A 25,637-nucleotide genomic window follows, 5' to 3' on the forward strand; every position below is an offset into this window, starting at 1 on the left:
CCATGTTGGATTTATTCTTAAATGTATCCATCTACATAAAGATTTTCAGAAACATTTGTCCGTCCATAGTTCCAGTTTATTACTGATTACAGCTCTCAATATCTTTGGACTTTGTGTGATAATGAGTTTTTATGACCTGACGGTTGGTGCATGTACATTCTCATGATTTCTCTTTGTGTTTCCCCCGTCTTGGGTTACATAAATAATTTGTTGTAACTGTCTTGAAGATTGAATTTCCTTAAAGTATTTTATTTCTCTCCCTTTAACTTTTTTCATATTATAATGCTAAACCCTTTAGAACTACTGACAATACTAAAGCTGAATACTGTATCTGCTCTTATTTAAGACTTAACATGTGTGTGTCACTCTCACTAACTCATCTTTAAACGCTTGTCAGAGGTCGGGATGTGGGTGCAGCAACCCCAGCAGGGAACCCCGAACTTCCCAATCCAGGCTAACCAGAACAAACTCAGAACTTTTTATATCTTTATCAAGCTGCAGACATACTGGAGAAAGACAAAAAAGACATTGAAACACTCATCTCACTTTCAGGACAGTACTGACCAAAAACACCAGCCACGAGTTTACCATTGACACAGTCTTTAAGTGCTATGAGTGAAGAGGGAAGTCGGAACCAGTTGTAAATCATTCAGACAATTAATCAAGATACTACAAATATTTCAACAACCCTCGACAACAACTCCTGGAGAAATAAAAATCAATCAGAACCAGAATGTGTTTTGATACACATTACCACTGACACTTTTGAGTATAAAAATACAATTAAAGATAAAATTAAAACATGATACAAACTGATACTACTAAATATTGTGAATATCCATAAATCTGACAAAGTAAAATTGATGTCTGGTGATGACAAAAAAGTTGAAAACAGTACTGATCATCAAAAGACCACTGTTAAAAACCTCCCCATGTGTGTGTGTGTTGAATTCATGTTGGATATTTTTTTTTAAATATATCCGTGTAGGTTAAGATTTTCAGAAACATTTGTCTGTTCATTGTTCCTGTTTATTGCTGATTACAGCTCTCACTATCTTTGGACTTTGTTTGAGAATTAGTTTGTATGACTGTGCCTGACCTTTGGTTCATGTACATCTCACTTCAGTGTCTCCAGAAAGGCCAAATGCTCCGAGCTACTGTTTGGTGCCTATGCAAAACAACAGTCAGAGACTAGAATGTATACTATATCCTAATATAATATCTATATTGAGAATTTCTATATTTCTCGTTTTTTCCCCCTTTTTTGTTTTATCACACATGATTGTAGAGATTAAAGAATGATACATCAGTATAACATAATACTAAGACTGGTAATACTGATAGTAATTTGTTAAGCTTAGTTGATGATGATTTTAAGACATTTGACCATTATTATTCCAGATGATGGTGCAGTGTTTCCTGTTTTGTGTTTGGGGGATGTGTGTGTGTGTGTCCCCGACTCCCCCCCCCCATTATAATTACGGCCTTGCTATAAACAGATATAAACCTAATGAACGTGTAGGCTACTAAGAGTTCAAGCTTCATGACCGTCTGCTCAATTAAAAAAAGGTATAATTTATCATTTTAGATATTCAACTATTCACTTACACAACAAGTATTCAAGGAAAAAGGGTAGGGTTTACTAAAATAAATTAAAAAATGAGTTCTGCCAGTAGATGGCAACAGAGTGCTGGTTCTTATAAGTATTGTTTCGTTAATGACGACGACGAAGAAGAACATAAACAGGAAGTCCCTAAACAGGCGGACGGGCAGTTTGTGCTTTCGTCGGTACTTTATAATTTTTATCCCAAGTAATCTTTCACATCAACACACAAACTCAAGATGGGGAAGCGACAGCACCAAAAGGATAAAATGTAAGTGTTAAATGTATCCTGGACAATTCACATCATATCCAAAACGCGTTTGTTGTTGTTGTTAGCTTACCTTAGCTTAGCTTCGTTCTCGAATGTATCTTTAGGTGTCATTTTATTTAATTATATCTGATTAATGTGTGTGTTTTATCCTCCTCCAGGTACATTACATGTGCAGAATATACACACTTTTATGGAGGGAAGAAAGCAGGTGAGATGTGTTCCTCTGATATTAAGGTGTTTTTAATTACTGCGTGTTGTCTTACAGTGGATCCAGCAACTTATTACTGTTATTATTTTTAGAGGCTTCTAAAACAATTTCAATATCCATCATCATCATGTACAAAATAGCGTGCGGTGTTAGTATTCACAGACCAATTGAAAAATGGAATTTATGTAAATGAAAGTGATTTGATTCAGTTTGATTTGTGTTTGTTATTTTTACATTCTCTTTTGATGTTTTTACTTTTCAGAAATCCCAAAGTCAGATTTCAGACGTCTTCCGTTTGACCACTGCAGGTGAGAAGAGAGAGACTCTTTATTATCTCCGAGTTGTATTTCAGCACATAAGCACTCTGGCCAATGATAGAAGTTACTTGACGGTAGATGTCGGTAGTACAAAACAAATCCATTCCGTGATTATTTGACTAGACATGTTTGCTGAGAAACTTTCATTTGTATTCCATTTCCCCGTTTTTACTGTTTCCTCTGAAACATTTCAGCTTGTGTCTTCAGCCGTTTGAGTATCCCGTCTGTGACGAGGATGGAGTCGTCTTTGATCTGCTGTAAGTAGATTATACTGATAACAAAGTGTGTGTGTGTGTGTGTGTGTGTGTGTGTGTGTGTGTGTGTGTGTGTGTGTGTGTGTGTGTGTGTGTGTGTGTGTGTGTGTGTGTGTGTGTGTGTGTGTGTGTGTGTGTGTGTGTGTGTGTGTGTGTGTGTGTGTGTGTGTGTGTGTGTGTGCTGTCTACAAATTCCCACGTACTGCTATTCAACCAAGACTGATACAAAACATCTCGCCAATACACCTGTCACTTGTACGTACATTGTTTTTACTGATCAATTGATATTGCTCTTATATTACATTTTTTCTATATTTTTATTCACGCATATCTGATATGACATATGACTTATACAACTGAAAAAAAAACACGGGTATTAGGTAACTAGACAAACCTGGGAACACACAGTTTAAATGTAATATAAAATAATTTGCTCAAACCAAGTGTAAGGGTGCTGAAAGTGACTTTAATTGTCTGTTGCTTAATTTGTCTGTAAAGTCCGCACTAGTTTATCTCTGCAAACTGGAGCTCTCAGTAATCTTACTTCAATAATTGTGCCTTTTATTGTTGGTGTCTTACTGTACAGTGTTCACAATAGGAAAGCACATGTTTTTACTATGAGGAAGACGAGACGAAGCAAATGAGATGAGAAACTAATATACTTTATCATGGTATAATGTCTTTAATTTAGTGTACGATCCCTTCCTGTCCCTGTTGTGTTTCAGGAGCATTGTGCCGTGGATCAAGAAGTACGGCACCAATCCAGCCACCGGAGAGGTAAGACAACAGACAAGCATGTGTAGTTCACACACCGATCCCCCCCCCCCGCTCGTGGTGTAGTGGTTGGAGTGCCCCCTCCTTTCTCCTTTCTGTGTTTTTTTTTTAAATGAATGTTTGAACACGTCATTTTCCTGATTGCACACTAACTAACAACATCTGTTTTTCTTCCTTCCCACAGAAAATGGAAGTGAAGTCTCTCATCAAACTTACCATTGCCAAGAACAGCGATGGTAAATAAATATATGCATGTGATCAATTTAATTTAGTCTTCAATGATTTACATAAACGAGGGGCATAATGGCTGGATATTCTCTTTAGAGCTCAATTGACTTCCTGATTGCAATCACCACTATCAGCCAGTAGTTAGTGATAAAAATGTCAACATCCATCACACAAATAACACTAGAGTGTTTAGTGTTAGGAAAATCTTTAGGATGGGATCAAATCAAATTACAGCATTTTTTTCCTTTTAAATTTTCTTGCAGGGAAGTACCACTGCCCTGTTCTGTACAACGTCTTCACCAACAATTCTCACATTGTTGCCAACAGAGTCACTGGCAACGTGTTTTCTCATGAGGTGGGTCAACTCGCACACTTTCCCTGTATAGATTAGTTGTGTACTTATGGATATTATAATCAATTTCTACCAAGTCTGTTAAGAAAAATTCCCCCAAAATTCTACGCACTGCAGGTTTAACAACACCTTTTCTTCCAAACAAATAAACGATAACACACTGTTTAGGGATAAGTGCCTCTCATCTTACAGATACATTTGACAATATAGAAGTTTTTTTCTTATTTTCTTTTTGTTATAATGGTCTAGAAAATGAGCAGAAATCATGTCCATATTGCTAGTGAGCGACAATAAATAAATAAAAAATAAATAAATACTAAACTAAATAAACTCTACATTTTGCCATGTGAGGCTTTTATTTTCTTAAATATTTCTATTTTTCCCCCTCAGGCTGTGGAGCAACTCAACATTAAGACTAAAAGTTTTAAAGATCTGCTGACCGACGAACCCTTTACCAGAAAGGACATTATAACTCTTCAGGTGGGTTCTTGCTTTATTTTGAAAGGGCGAAAGCATATTATTATTATTATTATTATTATTCAGGGACAATTTACATTTGAATCCGCTGTTAAAAAGAATGTTTGTTTTGGTCTTTTCAGGACCCCACAAACCTGGACAAATTCAATGTTTCCAACTTCTTCCATGTGAAAAACAACCTGAAGGTGGTGGACCCAGGTGAGTTTTTGGACTTTTATCTGTAAAATTTACTTGGGATGAGACGGATCCCATCCAATATCAGTTTCAAGTCCGATATGGCTGCAGTTTCATATTTGACAGATGCCACCAAACCATGCACCACAAATCCAAATGATATTGTCTTAAAAATTTGATATTAGCCTGGACCTTCAGACCCACATCTAGAACTAGAAATATGAACATTTCTTTGGTTAAACCTTCCCTTTCCTCTTACCCCCTTGTCTCTGTTCAGATGAGGAGAAGGCCAGGCTGGACCCGGCGTACCATCTGAAGAGCGCCAACATGGAGACCAGGGAAACCTTAGCTGAGCTCTACAAAGACTACAAGGGAGACAAGCTGCTGGCTGCCACTATGAAGGAGCCCCAGGCCAAGAAGACAGACAAACTAAATGCTGTAAGATCAAAACATTGGCTAAATCAGTGGTTCTCAATTATTTTCTGTCATGCCCCCCCTAGGGGACAGACATTTTTTCGCGACCCCCCCTAAATTGAAATACTATGGAGAACCTGCTAATAGTTATTTATTTATCTGTACAAAACCACTGTATGAGTTTCTGGCATGAGCATTCTGCATACCTTATTATCAAATTAGATAACAAAAATTAGCTGAGATAACTTCTGCAGCAAAAAAATTCAAAGTTCAGTTTATTAGCTCAATTTGTAACATTTAAACAAGACTGCTCAGTCTGTGTGCATCTCAGGACAGAGAAACAAGAGCAGGCCTTTCGCGCGGATATGACCATACACAAGCACACATCGCGCTTGCTAGCACTTTAAAAAAAAGTGACAACTCACGGCGACCCCCCCAGGGGGGGCACGCCCCACCATTTGAGAAGCACTGGGCTAAATGATGAAGTTAAAAGAATAATAAGTTGTGAAAAAGCACCAGAGTCTATGGAGGCACTGGTCTTTGAAATGTGTAAATTTCTCCAAGTAAATTAAGTAAGATTTTTAAAGAGACTATGAGGAACTTTTTAATGTTTATGAAATAGTCAAATTCCTCTAGTGATTTATAAATGAGAAGGCCATCAGCGATTGAGAACGCTATTTTTATTTTATAGTTTATTATTAATGCTTTTGCTCTAGGATGATTTCCCGGTAATTTAGGCAAAACGATTTGCGGCAGGCAGACGGGAAAAGCCTGTGTTTATGAACGGTGCTCAATCAAAGTTTACTTTTCTACACCATCGTCATATTACCATTATTATTCTGACATAGTCACATATTAATACATTACCTCATCGCCATGCATCCCGCCGTCTCTCTTTCACTCGCTCCCAAAACAAATGCACGCTGCCGCCAAACGCTAGCAAAGATCTTTAAGACAGTAGGCGCTGGTGTTGTAAAAACACTACAGCTTTTGTCCAAAGGGGGCGCTAGAATCAACAACAACGACTGAAAGTTCCTCTTAGCCACTTTTTTTTTTTTTTTTTTTTTTTAAGATCTTTTTTTTGGCATTTTTCTGCTTTATTGAGTGTAGAGAAAGAGGTGAAATGGAGCAGAGAGGGGAGTGACATGCAGAGAACGACCGCGGGCTGGAATCGAACCCGGGTCCGCTGCTGGCCGAGGCCCATGGGGGGGGACGCCCTACCAACTGAGCTAAGGGCGCCCCCTTCTTCAGGTTGTTTGAATTAATATTTGAATGACAAAAGCTGGTTCAAATCCCCAGGCTGTCGTCGGATACCAGACCAAACATTGAATCAAATTAAATTGTATCGACCCCGGTCACTTGCATTTAAATGGAAGTGGAATTCACCGGGGTCCGGCAGAAAATCGTAGCTTCCTGGCACGCAAAGGACGAGGTCTCATTAGTCTCCCTGTAGCTTTTAATCCCATGATCACTCACAGACTAGAAATGGTTATTTGACAAAAAACAGTAAAGGACTTTGGTGGAAGGACTTTAGACAATTTCCAAGGTCAAGTCCAGCTTTATATACTCAATGTTTCATATATAATTCATTTTACAACATGACATAATCTTCAGTTCCGATGCAGCATTTCAACAGGGCTTTTGGTGTAGTTTCTATGTTGCACACAGGAGGGAGCCCAGCACACACACACACACACACTGATACATTGACAGTGCCATGGGCAAGAAGACAAACAACTGCATCTACAAACAAAACATAGACCATTTACTATCCTGTGGGGACGATTAATAGTATAACATTACAGGAATTTAGGCAAAAAAAAACAAGACCAAGGCAGTTAAAAAAGGTTTAAAACATTACCCCTGAGTGAAAAATTAAAAGCAACATTTAAACATGCAGCTACTTTTTAAATGCTTAATTCAAACACCTTCTGGATATTTACGGTAACCTCCCTACAGACTTTGGAAATACGAATTTGTTCTTAATGAGCAGCCTGGTTGAATAAAAGGTAAAATAAAAATAAATGCGATTAAACAGACATGCCCCCAGTCATTACCCATTATTTTTTTTAACTATAGAGGAAACAAACACACAGGTGTTGGCAAACTTTGCCACGTTAGCCCCCTGACTGTGTCCTTAAAAAAACTATTAAGTTTGCATAGTGAATCAAGATCACGCTCTTTTATAACGATTAATTGTGCAGCCCTACTTTACGCCGTGTTTAGTTTTGTTAATAAAGTTTATTTAAAAAAAGAAAATTCACACTAGAGGTGATGCTCTGACAGTGTCTTAGGGAAACGGGGAATATAGGTCAGACGGAGCACACGAGGTAAAGTCTGCGCATTCACAACAACTGGAGCAGAAGAAAGCTTAACCACGGCCGTACAGTCGACGTGAGCTTTTTGAAAACTATTCTCACGTCGCCACCTTTCATCTCCCCGAGTCGTGGCTGTATTCACTTTAATACATCCACTTACTCCGCCTCTGTTTGGGGAATTTCAAAATCTATTTTTGTCATATCAGTGAATTTCTCCTCATGATCCGCTACCCGTCTGTACTGTGTGTGCTTACAAAAAAAACCCAGTGTTAATACACATTGTTGCCAGCTACGGTTGGCACCCTTTGTATACATACTGGTTTACAGAGCCTAGGCCGTGTATTAACACAGTTTTATGAATGTCTAATCTGTTTTTATTGTTTAATGTCTGTCTAATCTGTTCCTATTGTATTTGTTTTATATACTGTGACCTTAGTTCAATGCAAAGATCACGTGATGATAATATCTGAGAAAACTCTGTGCTTTTATTTTCAAAAACGAATAGAAACAAATATTACCATTTTGGGGTGTTTGAAGACCGTCCTAAGACATTACCCAACATTGTCAAAACATACATCAACAGGAGAAGTAATGCTTAACTAAGTAGGTTTAAAAGCATTTTTTTCTTATTTTGTCTCTTGTTCCGCCCAGGCCCACTACTCCACAGGAAGAGTTTCTGCCTCCTTCACATCCACAGCCATGACTCCTTCAACAGTACACGAAGCAGGCAAGTTAATCACACACACACACACACACACACACACAGACACACACACACACACACACACACACACACACACACACACACACACACACACCCACCCTTGTACTGTACTTGTAACCTTTGTGAGGACACACATTGACATAATGCTTTCCCAAGCCCCTTACCTTAACCATCAAAACTAAATGCCCAACACCTTACACTAACCCTACCCTAAACCTAATTCATACCTGGTCCTTAAAAACAAGTCTTAACCCTCAAACAGCCTTTTGAAGAAGTAGAGACCAGGTGAAATGTCCTCACTATTTGAAAAAGTCCTCACTCCAATCTTAAAAGCTAAAAACTGGTCCAAAGATGCCTGTACTAACACACACGCACACACACACATGCACACACACACGCACATGCACACACACACCACACCACACCACACCACACCACACCACACCACACCACACCACCCACACCACACACACACACACACACACACACACACACACACACACACACACACACACACACCTCTCTGCAGGTACCCGGCAGACAGAACCTTTCCCCTCTTCTGTCTTTCGCTTTAATCTTTTATTTATCCGGAGAAGGACGACCGGTCACACCAGCAAAGTGCAGCTTCATGCACACAGATGAATTTAGCTGCAAGTGGGATCGGCTCAGTTCGACTGCGTTTTATTCCCCCCCACCCCCCCACCCCCTTGTAAGACTGTGAGCGGCTCCATGGGAGATATTTGCTGTTATGCAACTGTTTAGCAGGTTCAGCTCTCTTCACCAGAGGAGGACAATGTTTGGATTTAGTGGCCTAGTTCAAGTTGCTTCCTTTATTTCTTTTAGGATGGCGTGTCTAAGAATTACGAACACAGAATACTAAAACGTAAACCTTTTCAGAGAGAGATAAAGAAATGTGTGTTGTAGGGTTGAATCCAGGAAATTATGCTTCTATTTTTATTTTGGTCATTTATTTGAAAAAAAATTAAAAAACTTGGTAACACTATCTTGTGTTGTTGTAGGATGAACGATCATTAGATATGCATGCTGTAACATCCAAACGTCTGAGAGCACATTCAATGTTTTCTCGTTAACCTGGAAATAATCAGCAAGTTTGAGGATTAAGTTTAACATTTAAAAAAACAGATTATCTCATGACAGGTAAAATGAAAAGAAATCTTTAAGATTTTGCAAGATTTTCAGGCCATACATCACATTAAAGGTGGTGTCAGTGGTACTGGAGAATGCTTGTTGTCAAAATAACGTGTTGTCAAAACCTGTGATCCGTATAGCTGACTCCACCTTAATCAAATTTCTTGCATTGACTAACTTTACTTAAAACATTTCTCGGGGGACACAGAAGGCCAAACATTTGGGGTGAGGGGATAGGCAGAACTTCACAGTGGATGATTGGAAAAAACCTTTTTACTATGATCAATGGCAGTGACAGAAGGGTTTAACAGACAGAACACCTATTAAAATGTCTACATGTATTTTTCACGTTACAGAGGCCATTGCAGACGACACCGTGCGTTACACGTATGTGAAGAAAAAGGGCTACGTCCGTGTTCACACCAACAAGGGAGACCTGAATGTTGAGTTGCACTGCGACAAGGTAATTACACAAGTATTCACACAGGCACAACAAAATATAGAGCACTGACTAAATATTTAAAAATAATAACACTAATGCTTGTTGTAGTATGAAAAAACTGCTATGTCTTCCTTACTAAAAAACTATGACGTATTGGTAGATGTTGATTCCTGTGTTTAAACAGCACAATAAGTAGTACTGAGAGGATTGACTCATGAATAAAATGTGAAATAAATACAAAGGCAGGTCCAACTTTTCTGAGTCTGATTGCATAGAAATAAACAGTATTTGTTTCTGCATATAACATCATGTGTAGACTGGACACTATGAGAGTTTTTCTTAAAATAGACTATTTTTGAATAGGGCAGCACAGCGTGAGTTTTAGTAAAGCATTTCTGCCCCCGGTAACCAGGCACTTGGTGTTGCTTGGTTTTCATTGGCTACTGAGCTGTCCAATCAGAATAATGAAGGGAAAGTTGCAGCGGTTAGACAAACTCCCCCCCCACCCCCTCCCCTCTCCCTCCCCAAACTTACTCTCCAGTGATTTTCACACAAGATTGCAGCGCTATTCGTGGCCTGCTGTTTATGAATTAATGAGCGGTGCTTCACTGTCTGTCACATACACTCTGAGTCAAAGAGATTGCACGGCCCAGCGCCCTGTAAAAGTGCCCACTTGCTGCTGAGATCTGGATGTATTTTGGACGTCAGGCGCCCTCGCTGTCACATTATTCGAAAAGTCAGGGGGGGGGGCAGATGTTAGTGATCGAATGACGTTAGCGATGCACCCATCCACTGTTTTTCAGTATGATCCGATTCTGATATCTGGGATTGGATATCGGCCGATACCAATAATTATTCTATATTTCTTTGTTGGTGGGGAACTCAACTTTTTAATTGCTAAATTATTTTTTTTTAATGTGTGCTATATCATGTAGCTATGTTCTTAAAATATACATTTCTTTTATAGGTAAACTAAATTAGATTTCAATTTCCAAAGTTAGATTTGTGTTAAGTTACAAGAATAAAACATGAAAAGTTACACCATAGGATATTAAAGCACTCGTTAAATGCACACAATTCATTAGGATTTTTTTTTTAAATTGGCTGATTGCCCGGAAAAGAGAGGAGCATGTAACCATACGTGAATTAGGGATTTTTTATCTGTATCTGCAGACATAGTTTCCATCCTTTCATCACTGATTGCGGACATTTTTTAAGGGCGTCTGGCCCTCTGCATGTTTTTTTTCTAAATTTGGGTAGCATTTGAAACATTCCCAGGCTCAAACTCACACACAAACACAAAGGCATGAAGGCAGACACGCTGAATTAACCACCATTAAAGCACAGCAGCAGCAGCATAGTGTGTTACAGGTCTCTGACGTCAAAGTTTCCAGTTAAAAATCATAAGTAACATTAAGATCAAACTCTTTCTTGCACAGTTAATTCGCTGTGGCAGACAGTTTGTCATTAGATAGCTGTGTTTGGGCATTTCCTTTTTAAGTTGCTAAAAAAAAAAGTATTTTATGGTTGAAATGGTTCAAGTAATATTTTTTTTCCTTTTGGTTTTAAGACAGTAAGCCTCTTTCAGTGCTTTGATTCTGGGATTTATAATGTAGGGGAAAAACAGGCAGAGCGTTAGGTTTAACCCCGACGGCAAAACTGAGACGTAGGGGGGGAATATAAAAACACTTGTCACACAGCGAAAGACCAATGAATAAAAATAGGTTTTTAAAAAGCATCTGGTGAGTGATTTCTTGGAAAAAAACACCTTCCATTGTTGCCAAAGGGTGAGGGGGGGAAAATAAGTTATTTTCACACGCTCAAACACACACTTAAAGGGTTCCTCGAGGCTGTTAACAATGGAGCCTACTGAACAGCGTCACAGTTAAAAGCCTGCCTTTGGGAATACACACATACCAGTCAGCCAGTCACTCAAAATTAGCTTCTGTCAGTGAAGTGTGGGCGTTCTTTTGTAATGATTTACTAGACCCCTAATCGTTTTAATGGCCAAGGATGTATCTTTTTTTTTTCTTCTACCCAGACCAGAGTAGAGCTTTGTAGGCTACTATAGGCTGTTACATACTCCGCGAGAACAAAGAACAAAGTTCTTGGTGACAGAGCTCCGAGAAGAAAATTACGTAATTTTCTTCTCGGAGCTCTTGTTCAGCTGTTCTCGCAGCTTGTTCTCGACACATCGTCCGGGCCGAACTTTCTTCTCGCAGCTTGTCCAAGAACTATTGTGTGATTGGTCAATCTGAAGTCCATGAGGAAAATCAGCTGGCGCTACTATGGTAACAGCGTGTGACGTGTGCCGCGGTGAGGAGTTTGTCACTTGAGTTCTCGCAAAGTATGAAATGTCCAGACCAGAAAGAACTTCTCGCAGCTCTGTCAGCGAGATGTTTGTTCTTTGTTCTCGTGGAGTATGTAACAGGCTTAAGCCTTGCCACCAGCTATATACTGAACACACAGGATGCTGCCCCAGGCGACAGCTGAACTGTTCTTCATAGCACAATAATGTGTTTAACCAACACTGTCTAGCAGGTCAAACAGAGATGCAAATATGTGACTCGATTTGTTTCCTTGAATGCAAAGCTTGGGGCCGTCCGTCAGCATTTACCTAGAAGAAGAAATATCACCCTTGGCTCTATAGCTCAACTCTTTTTTTTCCCCCTGAAACTCACGTCACCAAAAGGCAGCTATGAATAAAGGTTGTGAACAAAGTTGAGTTGATGATGTTCTTATGAAGGTTTCTGACCATATTTAATACAAACAAACTGTGACTAAAATCTGTCCAAATTTCTAAAGAAAATCAAAGTCATACAATAAAGTGAATGTTAGTCATGGCCAGTATGATATTCTGACTATAACTTAAGCAAAATACCACGGTATAATAACGGTATTGCTATTACAGCTCTTAAATTTGTTATTTTTAAATGTCTGAAGATTTTTTTTTTTTTTTTATCCGCCTGAACACAATCTTTAAACAACATATTCTGAACATTCATAAACTTATTTTGATTTAAAATAAACAAATTATTCTTAACAAAATGTAATTAAACGCAGACCTGAGCAGCTCAACAAGGTTTTTTGGAGACATGCTAACTTTCTACCTATTTTTCATACACATTTATTTATAATTTTTTTGTTGCTGTGTCTTAAACATTTTCCATTCAAAATGGATAATCTCTTATGGTGACTATTGGTAGCTGTTCACATTCACTTTCCGGGGTATGTTATACATGGTCCCCCTCCAGTCACAGGCATTTCATTGATTTTGTCACAAAGTTTACAATTGTCAGTTTTTATTTATTTTAATCTATTGTTATTTGTCATGCTCTTTCCTCCAGATTCCCAAAGCTGGAGAGAATTTCATCCGTCTGTGTAAGAAGGGCTACTATGATGAGACTGTCTTCCACAGGTCCATCAGAAACTTCATGGTGAGGACTTTCACCAGATAACTATGCAGTTACTGTGTTTACTTCATCTATTTTTAGTGGTGTTTGTCATTTTTGCGATGTAAATAAAGTTTTCTTGAATCTCAAACACATCCATTATAATCTCAAGCACATCAAAGTCACATTGGAAATTATCAAAGGCACAGTGGCAGGTTTACTTACCACCACAATCCACAGCCACATTTTCTTTGTAAAACTAACTGACTCCATTTTAACCTAGTATATAGATTAATTAGTCTCCACACTATCATTGTACTGTTTCATTACTTTTTCTTTTGTGGAAATATTCATAAATGTCAGTGTTATGCTGCCTCTGAGATGAGTAGACGCAGCCTTTGTCTTTCCAACGCACACCGGTCTGTGTTTCCATAATAAAAGTGGCTGTGAGTGGACATTGGTCTCAAGAGGAACCCTCACCTTTTATTTATTTTATTTTTTATTTTTCTTCATTGTGTCCTGTGGTTTTCAGACACAGTGGCGAGCTGTGAATTGTTTAGACGTAATTACTTTGCCACTCACGTCCTCGCATCAGACAAGTAAATTTATTTTGGCATTTTGGCAAGCTTTATTAGTGCAGAGTTGAAATGGGGAGACAGAGAGAGAGAGGGGGGGGGGGTGACCTGCAGTAAAGGTCCACGGGTCAGATTTGAACCCCCGACCACTACAGATCCTCTACCTGTACGTGTGTGCGCACTGAAAAAAAATCTGAGGCACCAGGGGCATTTGTTGTTGCCGCTATGCTATCCTCAGCGGTTGTAATAGTTTGTGACAATTTCAACCCAGAAATGAGTCATTTTGCCCCTTGTTGCACACAAACAGTAACAGGGACCCACTCATCAAAAGCACACACGCACGGTCAAAACCCCCATTGTACCTTTAAACAAGAAGTCCAAAGAAACACAGAGAGAGAGAGCAGTACTCTACTTTATAAACAATAATAGGGAAGTTGAGCCTTTTTCTAAATGAACACTGGAGGCCTGTATAGAAAGCTGTTTCAGTAGGCTGCTAGTGTAAAAACATAATTAGGCATTTTGCTAGTATTAGATATAGAAGCAACTCTTCAGGAACCGCAGGACAAACCTGTATTTAGCTTTCACTATGCGGCCGCCCAACGTCAGCCAACCCTAACAGAGTTTTATTTGTTTTGTTACGCAGATTCAAGGAGGGGACCCCACTGGCACCGGCACAGGTAAGACGAGCTCTGCTGCGCTTAAACCACATTTTTGAATTATGTAACCCCTCCCCCCCCCAAAAAAAAACACACACACACACACACCTCTCCCTCTCTCTCTCTCTCTCTCTCTCTCTCTCTCTCTCCGCTGAATTATTAATAGCTCCTTTTTGGAAACTTTGCGTACATACAGCTCGCAACTCAAGCTGCAAGTCAAGAGTGTTACTAAATATACTCTGAAAAAGCACATGGGAGCAGCACAGAAGACACACACACACACATACAAAGACTCACAGACAAACATGCACACACACACACACACACACACACACACACACACACAGAAAGAGGGATGATGTAGGTGGAAGAAGGATAAGTTCAGGCCATAGACTGCGGTTGTTCCCAACACCCTATTAAAACCAGCTTTTGATGTAACTTACCTGTTTTGTTTTAAAGGTAGCTCAGTGTAAGTGACTGCTTGGCCCCATACAGTTAATTTCCTGCCTTTGCTGCTGTGAGAGTTTGCAGCACAAAGTGTTGTGTGTGTGTGTGTGTGTGTGTGTGTGTGTGTGTGTGTGTGTGTGTGTGTGTGCGTGCGTGTGTGTGTGTGTGTGTGTGTGTTGGGGGCGCGTCCGCCATGACAGATTTATGGAGGTGCAGAATTCCTGGCCTGTGGACAAAACTCTCCCCACCACCTGAACACAGTGTGCACACAGCTCATGCACAGACCTTTTAACTCGCGTTAAATCCAGTGAATCCATATATAGGGAATGATATAGGAACTTTAATTTTATTATTTTAATATATGATAGGCTCCGATTCTCTGTTCTTATTGGCTGTTGGGACTGTCCATTCACTTTGGCTCGACTTTGTTGGTGTAGAGCGTGTCAGGGAGGGAACTGCCATTTTCTCCCAAAATCCTCCACCCCAGCTTTAAGTGAATTATAAAGTTAGACTGAATTAACCGTTTTGGAATTAAAAACTCTCTTACCAAGTTTTTTTTCTTGTCAATCTGCTATTACGGAATTTTCTTTCTCAAAATGTACAAATTTATCTCTCTCTTTTTTTCGTAAATGTATGAAAAAAAATTCAGAGTATTTTCTCTGAATACTAACCCCTCCCTCCCACGGCCCCATAATATTTTTTCCCTACAAAGACCCTCATACGCCATCATTAGATAAAGACAAGAATACACACGCTCACTTCTTTTTAGATGGGAAAAATAAGACCTCAAACCATGACGGGACACTTGGATTTTGAGATTTAGTGAAGAAGAAAATCCTACAAAAATGGCCCAACACCATTTTGGGTAAATCCCTCTCTTTCACGGCCTGTGCATAAATTGCAAAGATTCCCACCATTCAAACTGCTCATTGTAGCCTGAACAATTTTTCCAAAGTTTAGAAGACCCTCATTTATCTAAGACCCAGATAGATGCTCTGGTGGATAGATACGTTTGAAGCTTTGACTTATAAATTAAATCCCAGCATATGTAATAAAATACATAGTGCTGTGTTCTGAAATGCCCAAATAAGGCTTTACAGCTGTTGGTCAGACGAAGATATTTTTTGTGTTTCCTATTTAGTCTCCTGACATTTCACTGATGATGTCATTCAAAGGGGAATTTTCAAATAAACTTTGAAGGCAATGTAGTTTGATTTTTATTGGTTCAGTATTGGCTCTCCTCCCATATATGATCCAGTCGCACTGATGTAAAATGTCAGCGCGGTGATAAATTATGCAAAAATGTCACCAGGGGAAGACGACTGCTGCACACTGCCTCTGAAGAGTTGATTAGGTGGCAGTTTGCGTGTACACTCCAACACACACACACACACACAGCTCCTTTTAAAGGCCTGTCCCGAAATGAGAACCGGGGGAAATGTCCTCACTATCCAAAAATGTCCTCACTCTTAAGGTCTAAAACTACAATTTGGTTCTCAAAAAAGTAGCACACACACACACACACACACGCACACGCACACGCACACACAGTTTGATGCAGTACAGCAGCTGGCAGGACGCAGGAAAGTGAAACACACCTCAGGGCGACAGATCCTCTCACGCTGCGGGGAGCCAATGAGCTCCTGCGGTGTGTTTCCCTGTCTCCACATCGTGATGATTCTTAATGATGAACTCAGTCTGAGTAACCGCTCAGCTGCAGGCTCAACATGCCTCTGTGTTCAAGGGCAAACAGGGCTTTGGTGGCCTATGGAAATACAATATGCCTTTTTAAAGATGGAGTCAGCAAAACTAGAGAATGCCTTTTGTTAACATCAGTGAATATCTCCTCACGAACGATCCGCTACTTATACGTATTTTGTGCGCTGAAAACAAATCTGAGGTTAATACACAGCCTAGGCTCTGTAAACGGCGTGTTGCTAGCTATGGTGGCCCCCTTTGTTTACATTCCAGTTTACAGAGCCTAGGCTGTGTATTTATACCAGATTTATTTTCAGCAGACAACCAGTGTTCTCCAGAATCACTGATTCCCCCTTTAACAGATAAATAGTACAGAGTGAGCCAGTTATTTGTTGTTTTTACGCAAACTTAACACATTTTGAATTGCTATTTAATCATGTTTCATTATATACACATTTTTAAGTTGCACATTTCAGAGCTGCAGTACTAATCTTCCTCTCTGTCTCTCTTTGTCTCCCTCTCTCTTTCTCTCTTTGTCTCTCTCGCTCTCTCTCTTTCTCTCTCTCTCTCTGTCTCTCTCTCTCATTCCTCCATTTTCCAGGAGGGGAGTCGTGCTGGGGGAAACCTTTCAGGGATGAGTTTAAGCCCAACCTGTCCCACACAGGCCGGGGCGTTCTCAGCATGGCAAACTCTGGGCCCAACACCAACAAGTCCCAGTTGTAAGAAATGTCTCTTCAAAGTGTTTAGGCTTTTGAAAAAAAATCGCTCTTTTATGTTATGTTATGTTTTTTTTTGTTTTTTTTTTACTGCGTCTTCCTTCCTTTTAGATTTCTTTACTGTTGCTCAGAATACAATGGCTTTTGTTGAACACACAAACAGTTTATGTGTTATGGTACTTTTGGGTTGCGTTTTCACAAAGGGACGTCAATTTTAAAACAATAGCTCTTCCTTGAGGAAAAGTGTTTTAAACCACACATTATAATACATTGCATTTTTTTTGTATTATACAATTCTATACTGTTTTTAAAGCTTGATGACCTTTTGAGAAACCTGTCCTTTAAATGTGATGTTCATTATAGTTTTTTTTTTTAGTTTTAATTAGATATTTTTTGGGCATTTTTATGCTTTATTGATAGTGCAGAGAGACAGAGGTGAAATGGGGCAGAGAGGGGGAGTGACATGCAGAGAACAACCGTGGGAGGGAATCGAACCCAGGTCTGCTGCTGGGCCCGGCCCGGGGGGGGGGACGCCGTTTATCATAGTTTTTAAAGGTTATTCGGTAAACTGAATACATCTAGATATACAAACAGACGTGGTTCCATTTTATAGATCCCTTGTTTGTTGCAGATTTACTAAACCTTAAGTATTTGAAATCAATGTAAAGTTTTTTTGTTTTGATTTTGTGTTTTCAGTTTCATCACGTTCCGCTCATGCACCTACCTGGACAGGAAGCACACGGTATTTGGAAGGTAAACATTAAAATCTATAACAAGTGTCTGTAAAGTTGATTGTATGAGTTTTAGTCATTTGGAAAATTGACTCCACTGTAACTATTTGAATATTAAAGATATAAATCAATTCAAATGTATATTATTTTGTATGTAATGTGGTTAGGGATGTGTTGCCTTTTGTTTTTTTATTTATATAGCACAATTAAGATACAAGGCCGTTCAAAGTGCTTTACAGGGGCAGAAACAACATCAAGATTAGACCTTAGAAATTGCATTTAAGAGATAGTAAAAACACAGATCAAATACATGCAGACACATTGTTTATGGAGGACTTAATATTGTAATACATTCAGAATGTTTTTCTTCTTCTCTTGCAGGATTGTTGGCGGATTCGAGGCTCTCACGGCCATGGAGAACGTGGAGGCTGATGGCAAAACAGACAAACCCAAGGTAGGGAATCAGTGACTGTCAATAGTATCAGAGAAATATCCCTCCACTGGTTTTTACATGGGTCGAATCACCCCTGCGTTCGAATCCACATACTTTCTACTATTTAGTATGGTAAGAAAAAGATTTAGGATGTCCCAATTCTGTCAGAATTAGTATGCTTAAAAATACCCGGATGCCCTACTAGATTTTGGCGATTCTGACCCACAATCCAGTGCGCACCGGAAGTGACGTCACATTGACTGAGCTTCATTATAAAAACAACCAGGGGATGCAACAGATATAAAAGCCAGAGGCAAGATCAAGGCACAATGTTTTGATCTAATAAATGAGTAAAAGTATGTCCCGGTTGGATGCCTGCTGTATGCTGACTTTTAAGGTCAGATGTAGTATGTTAAATAGAGAAAAAATAAACGATTTGCGATTTGGAACGCAGGGTAAGTTTAATTCTAAAGCCTTGAAAATGTCACTGAAAACCCTGTCCTGTGCAAACTACAGAGTGAAAGGTATTCAGTCACTAACATTAACAGCAGTTGAATGGTACAAGACTGTGTGTCATCGTGTTGACGCCTACATGGATCATCTAAAGGTCGAGGCATGAGACACAAATGCCAGTGAGGAGATGAAGTTAGTCGTCTTGGCAACGTAGAAAAACGGTCTATTCGTTTTTCAATTCAAAAAGACTATGAGGATTTAAAAAAAAAAAATTGAAACAGTCAAAAAAAAATCCGCTGATGATTATAAATTACCTGTAAAAAATAACATTATTTTTATAAAGTTATTATTAATGCCTTTTGCTCGGGTAGGATTTTCCGGGAACAAAATGATTCAAGACATACAGACCAGATATCCTGTGTTTATGAACAGTGCTAAATCAAAGTTAACTTGGCTTCACCATGGTCATATTACCATTATTAATCTGACACATAGTCACATATAAATACATTACCTCATGGCCATGCATCTTGCCGTCTCTCTTTCACTCACTTCCTATGAAATGCACTCGCCGCCGGCACGGACTAGCAAAGATCCTTAGGACGTCAGGCTCTGGTGTGGTAAAAACACTACCGCTATAGTCCAAAGGACTTTTTCTTTCTACGTGATTAAAATGTTCTATGGTTCCTTACTAGCTTTCTGTGTGACTCTGTTTTGACAGTCGGAGATCAAGATCATCAGTACGACTGTGTTTGTGGATCCCTACGAAGAGGCCGACGCTCAGGTGTGTATCTCTGTCTATTTACATACGGAAACAAATGACTGTTTTAACTTAGATCCTATGGTGCACATGTCAGTTAAGTTATCTTTATCAGTAAAATTACACAAGGCACATTGAAAAATTTTTTCTTTGCATATCCCCTCTCAAGTTACCACACTTCGGAGGGTGTCAGAGTGCGGGGCCAGCCATAGTACAGTGCGTGCCATAGTACATGGCCTTAGTACAGTACATGGGGTGAATTGTCTTGCTCAAGGACACAATGGTAGAGATGGTGGGCACCGTAGATGTAATAGCAGCCACTACTAGTTTAACTATTAACACCCTCCTGTCCGGTGCCGGGGATCCACCCAGAGACTTCATGGTTACTGGTCGGCCCCTCTTCCTCTAGGCCATCCTACCACCCCACATGTCATCATTAGTCTTAAATGCCTCATGAGTCATTGGATGTTTTTATGATAAAACAATTCCGTCCACACACAATGCACTAAAGAGTTTCTCTTTAGTTTTTATACATTCAGACTAGAAGCCTTTTTGTTTAGTCATAACAGTGTGTGTGTGTGTGTGTGTGTGTGTGTGTGTGTGTGTGTGTGTGTGTGTGTGTGTGTGTGTGTGTGTGTGTGTTTGCCAGTGTTTGGGCAGCGACACATCATTTCATTATTGTGTTTTCTGCACACCAGCACATTTGAATTTAGACCGTGACTGAGGTTAAACAGAAAAAGCTTAAGGCTATAATGGTGTTCTGAGGTTGACTGTATGGTAGTCATTTTTGTGTGATGTGCTGTTCCCCATAAGCTAAAGTCACATTTTTACACACAGTACTATTCAAGCTAAATAAAAAACTAACACTTGTGTGTGTGTGTGTGTGTGTGTGTGTGTGTGTGTGTGTGTGTGTGTGTGTGTGTGTGTGTGTGTGTGTGTGTGTGTGTGTGTGTGTGTGTGTGTGTGATTTAACAGATTGCAGCAGAGCGAGAGAAGGAGATTCAGAAGCAGGAGGAGGAGAAGCAGCTGACCAGCTCCGCCCTGAGGAAAGCCAACGAGGACAAGGCGCCAAAGACCTTCAAAGCAGGTGTTGGGAAATACATCAACCCAACCACAACGTAAGCACACACACACACACACACGTCCTTGAACTTTTATCTAACCCTTACCGTTGACATAATGGATTCCCTAACCTTAACCATCAAAACTAATTGTGTAACCCCAACCCTCACACTAACCCTAACATAAACCTCATTCATGCTCAACCTTAACAAGTCTTAACCCTCAAACAGCCCTTTAAATACGTGAGGACCGGGCAAAATGTCCTCACTTTCCAAAAATGACCTCACTCAGATCCTTGAAAGCTAAGACTGGTCCACACACACACACACACTCACACACTCACACATTAACTATTCACTGAACTTCTCTATGCAGTGCTGTACTAGTGACTCATCTTAAGGCACTGCTCTGGGCTGTATGCAAAAGCGGCATTTGCACAAACAGGCAGAATGAATCTTAATACAAAAAGTTAGCCTGGCCTTCAAAGAAAACCGTTTATTCTTTTCTTACCACTGATACAAGCGCCTTGAGAAGCAGGACGGTAATGAATGGATCATAAGACATAGAAGATTACACAGAGACAGCGATGAGCAGAAACAGAATGTGCCAAAGTGCCAATTATGAAGAAGATTGCCCTGTTTTACCCACGGGGGATAATTCAGCTTTATTATCCAGACCATATTTTCACTGTTTCCAGATATATTGTGTTGTCATTTTGTGATAATGGAACATACTACAGTTTATGTCTCAACACTATTTTTTTTAGGCGGTGAAAGTTTTCTGTTTTAAAGTCATTAAAAAAATATGATGAATACATTGAAACACTTTATTCTTCTCACCCTATTAAATGAATGATTTTCATATATTTTTTTTTATAGTTTGTGACGTTACATTCTTGTAAGCCCTTCTACACAACCTATAACCATGAAAGCCTTTATGGGAATACTTACTGAAATGACCGTCATTATCCAAATTAAAAGTGCATTAACTGAACTGAAAATGTCATACTCTTTCTAAGTAGTAATGTCCTAAGAGATAATTGGGCTCATGATTTCTCTCTATTTTACATTTCATCTTCAGAATTTATCTTTCCTGTCATCGCTTCACATTTACATCCTGCATTTATATTGTCCGTCCGTTTTCCCTTTACCAAAGTTAAATGTAAAAGTTTCTTCTTTGCTTTTTCAGCTCTGTCGTTAAAGGTGCAGTGTCTAGAATGTATTGGTTTTTTTTCAGAACAGACTTGGTAGAAAGTTAATAAAATATGCATAGGTATGTTTTAATTAGTGCATAATCACTTAAAATGAAAATTTAATTGGTAACACTTTACAATAAGGGTACATAAATTAAGCGTTAATTAACGGTTAGTTAATGCCTATTTAGCATTAAGTAACCATTATTTGTTTAGTTATTGATGATAAGTTAATGACTTGGTTAGACATGAACTATTCTTGGTTAACTAATGCTTAGTTAGGCATTAACAACGTTTTTAGTTAATGCTTAGTTAGTTCTTATTAAGCATTACCTAAGCATTTAATAAATGTTAATGATGAGTTAATGTTAAGTATGCATTAACTTAGCCTTTACTAACAGTGAATTAATGTACCCTTATTGTAAAGTGTTACCGTTGAAGTCTTTTTTTTTTTTTTTTTTAATCAGATTGGTTTAATTGCCATGTATGTCACAAGTGAGCTGTAGCGGTCAGATTGTGCACACAATAAACATCCAATTGGCATAAACATAGAGAACACAAGTTAAGGGCATCTCATAGAATACAAATGCAAAAAATGTACAAGGGGATGAGGTAAATGTGTGACATTGTTTAGCTAAAACATTTTTGATACTGCTTTCTGACATTTTGTAGATCACCATATTAATCAAGGGAATTGTCTGATCAATGTGATTAGTGAAAATAGATCTCTAGTAGCCCTGAAGGTCAGATTCTTGAGAGGTCATGCATTCTGCCTTGTCTGATTGACGCAAAGATCTTCTCATGGTTGTACAGCTGTTTTTTTTTTTTTTTTTTTTAACATTCTCATGCAAATGTATCCTTGGCCTTGTCAACGAGATAAGAAAACATTTTGATGACTTGGCCAGAAATGCAGATTCACTTTCAGTCAGAGAGGAGGAAATCTGAAAAGCCCTGTGTCAGTAATATACAAAGGCAAACACAACATAATGAAGGAAGACATACACATACATCAAATTCATTAAACCTGTCTGTCTGTCCGTCCTGGATGAGGGGTCCCTTCCTTTGTCAATCTCTTTTTAGCAGGGATTTTTTTCCTCAATCAAGCTTATAGGGTGTGTAAGGGCAGAGGGTGTCATACTGTACGGACTGTGATAATGGCTATTTGTGATATTGGGCTTTACATATAACAACTGATATTATTTGATTTGAAACCCCATAATCTACAACAAAAAAAATAAGTGGGAAAACATCAGATTATGATATTATTTTCTTCTCCCTTTTAGAAAACGTCCAGCTGCTGTAGATGAAAGCGGTCCGTCCACCAGCGGAGCTTCAACCAGTGGAATAACGGCCAAGAAATCCAAAGCAAAGAGCAGCTTTGGAGACTTCAGCTCCTGGTAGCAGCCACCCACACATTCAACAATAACTGTCTGTACATTTTTTTTCTTTTTTTTTAACCAGTGGGGTAAAACATGAGCGAAAAACATTTTATTTTACTAGCCTGAAAGTCTCTCAGTAGTGTTATACTTTTGTGAAATTAAAGGTCCTTTTTTTTTCCAAAGATGGCGTCTTAATCTCATTTGTACATCAAGGAAACTGTGACTTTTGATGATGAGGGAAATGTATTGACACAGAGTTGGTGCGCTCAAGCTGCAGTGTGTTTATACCATCAGGACTTATTAAGAAGTAATTGATTTTCATCTTCAATCTTCATCACAGACAGTCACGACGGGGCTAAATACCCTCCGATCGATATCTTTCGGGACATGTTCAGTTTAATCACTGTTTGGTCCCGGGCGGCCTAATCACTATTTGTGATGCTGATTAACTCCCAATAGCAGACTGATTGTGGTGGCTGTGGAAGGAGTTTTCAGTAGCCCGGTGAGATCTCATACAAGGTCCACCATTTTTTTTTCTCAGTCTGGCAATTGTAGAAAAAAACTCTGTGGAAGAGCCTAGTCAAAACATTTGATTTGTATGTGCTTATTGTTGAAAACCCAAAAAACAAATACATTTTTTTTTTGAGGGTCCACTATCCCTTTATAGTGGAAGGCAGCTTCTGATTGGTTCATGTAGTCGTCGATCTAGCCTCGTGAGACCAGCCAGATCTCACAAGCTTATTCGTCGATACATGTTGATGTCAACCACTACATGAACCAATCGGGGGCCGCCTTCTCCTAATGGATGGAAAGTGGGGAGGGTCCGGTCTGACTGGAGGCTTGATTGATGACTACATGAACCAATCAGGGGCTGCCTTCCACTAACAGATGGCAAGTGGGGAGGGTCTGGTCTGACTGGAGGCTTGATTGATGGGCTCTGGCTCTCCTCCCCACGGAGATAAGAGAAAAAAAATAAAGATGACGACATGCATGCAGCCATTTCAACTGCTTTTGGCTCGACTCCCATGTGTTTAAATGGATTTTTTTAAGTCGACACAATCATTTAGCCGAACGCTCAAACAGAAAGCTCAATAGAGTTATAGATTGTACCTACAGTAAGTCAAGGTGGCCCACTCAAACATATTAATCTGCAGCTTGGTCACTTTATGTCCACACTGGTGCGCTGGTTATTTCAGGACACGTTTTCAGTCTCCTCACCTAAGATAAACCCTTTGGACACTGGCATTTTTGGTGTATTTTATTGATTCTATCTGAGGAGAAACACATCAGGGTTCGATTGCTTTACCTGCACAAAAGACATGTTTCCAAATGCTTGTTTTCTTAACTTTCCCTGAGCCTAAATAATATGGCGAAATTCCCTGAAAATGATTTAAATTCTCCTGCAAACAATATGAGAAATAGTGCTTTTGTTGTGGTTGACTGGGGCACAGAGTCAGGGCTGTGTTCCTTTAAATTAAAGCGGCAACGAGTAACATTTAAATATCTTTTAAACAGCCTCATGTTTCCTCTCATAATCATAAATTACCTTTAACAGCAAACGAGACCATCAGTGCAAAGAAAGACGTTTTTATATAGTTTTTATTACTGCATTTGATCTGGTCGTACACCCAGTCCGATTTTCGGTTCACGCGTGCATGCTCTATGGTCACATATCCGTATTGGTCGCAGATTTCAGTGTGGCGCAGGAACGTGAATTGAGAAGCCTATGGCTCTAGGTGAGGGAAGGGGAGCGGGAGCCTTGTTTGAGACAGTTATTTGTCGTCATAATGACTGATAACGGGGCTGAACCATCAAAGAAAAAAAAGAAAATGCAATGAAGAAAAGCTAAACGGGAGAGTGATAGGCGGGCGGGAGGGCGTTGCCAAGCAACGTATACACAATTTCACGGAGCGAACCTAGACTGCAGTGTTTACTCCTAAATGAATGAGCGGTAGCCTACTAAAACACAGTTTACTTTGCCTCACCAGCATCATCAGATGACCATTATTCATCTGAAATAGTCATTATTTACAACAACATAAACACATTACCTCATCGTGATCCTAGACTACTAACTAACTGCCATCTCACGGACACGGACTCGTTCAGCTCCGTGAGAGGTGACAATGCATCAACTCATTGCAATCAGGTGTGTGTTTAGCACTTACTGGCATTAGTTGAAGCTGTGTCACTAACCACTCTCTGGAAGCCGAAAAGAGTCCGGTGCCCTCACACTTTCAACACACGGACACGCACCATATTGCTTCCTGATTATTTGAATCTTGGACTCCCAGCACGAGCTAGAAAACAGCTGGCGTCGTAAAAATACTACCGCTTTTGTTCAAAGGTGTCGCCAACGTGCCGACTTACTCGTAGCAGCTTTAAACTCTTTTCATCAGCTTTTTTCAATTTGGATTATAACTGTCTGTCTGTGTCCC

General features: G+C 39.5%; 1 protein-coding gene across 1 annotated transcript; it reads left to right on the forward strand.

The window, feature by feature from the left end:
* The first annotated feature begins 1,749 nt into the window (after positions 1–1,749).
* ppil2 (peptidylprolyl isomerase (cyclophilin)-like 2) lies at positions 1,750–23,375 on the forward strand. Its single transcript, XM_080051672.1, has 20 exons — positions 1,750–1,874; positions 2,033–2,082; positions 2,345–2,390; positions 2,594–2,656; positions 3,379–3,430; positions 3,612–3,663; positions 3,919–4,010; positions 4,398–4,487; positions 4,607–4,682; positions 4,936–5,096; positions 8,042–8,117; positions 9,620–9,726; positions 13,053–13,142; positions 14,316–14,349; positions 17,075–17,192; positions 17,886–17,942; positions 18,302–18,374; positions 19,528–19,590; positions 20,542–20,684; positions 23,104–23,375. The coding sequence occupies exons 1-20, from the start codon at positions 1,843–1,845 to the stop codon at positions 23,219–23,221; spliced, it is 1,593 nt and encodes a 530-aa protein (XP_079907798.1). The 5' UTR covers positions 1,750–1,842; the 3' UTR covers positions 23,222–23,375.
* Positions 23,376–25,637: the final 2,262 nt, after the last annotated feature.

This window comes from Ammodytes marinus, assembly GCF_949987685.1.
Source record: "Ammodytes marinus genome assembly, chromosome: 2".
NCBI lineage: Eukaryota > Metazoa > Chordata > Actinopteri > Uranoscopiformes > Ammodytidae > Ammodytes > Ammodytes marinus.

Bases quoted from the DNA above. Each gene is read 5' to 3' on its own strand.
- ppil2 (XM_080051672.1), top strand. From the start codon at position 1,843: ATGGGGAAGCGACAGCACCAAAAGGATAAAAT. The intron at 17,943-18,301 runs GTAAACATTAAA...CTTCTCTTGCAG, and splicing joins AAGCACACGGTATTTGGAAG to GATTGTTGGCGGATTCGAGG. The intron at 19,591-20,541 runs GTGTGTATCTCT...GTGATTTAACAG, and splicing joins ACGAAGAGGCCGACGCTCAG to ATTGCAGCAGAGCGAGAGAA.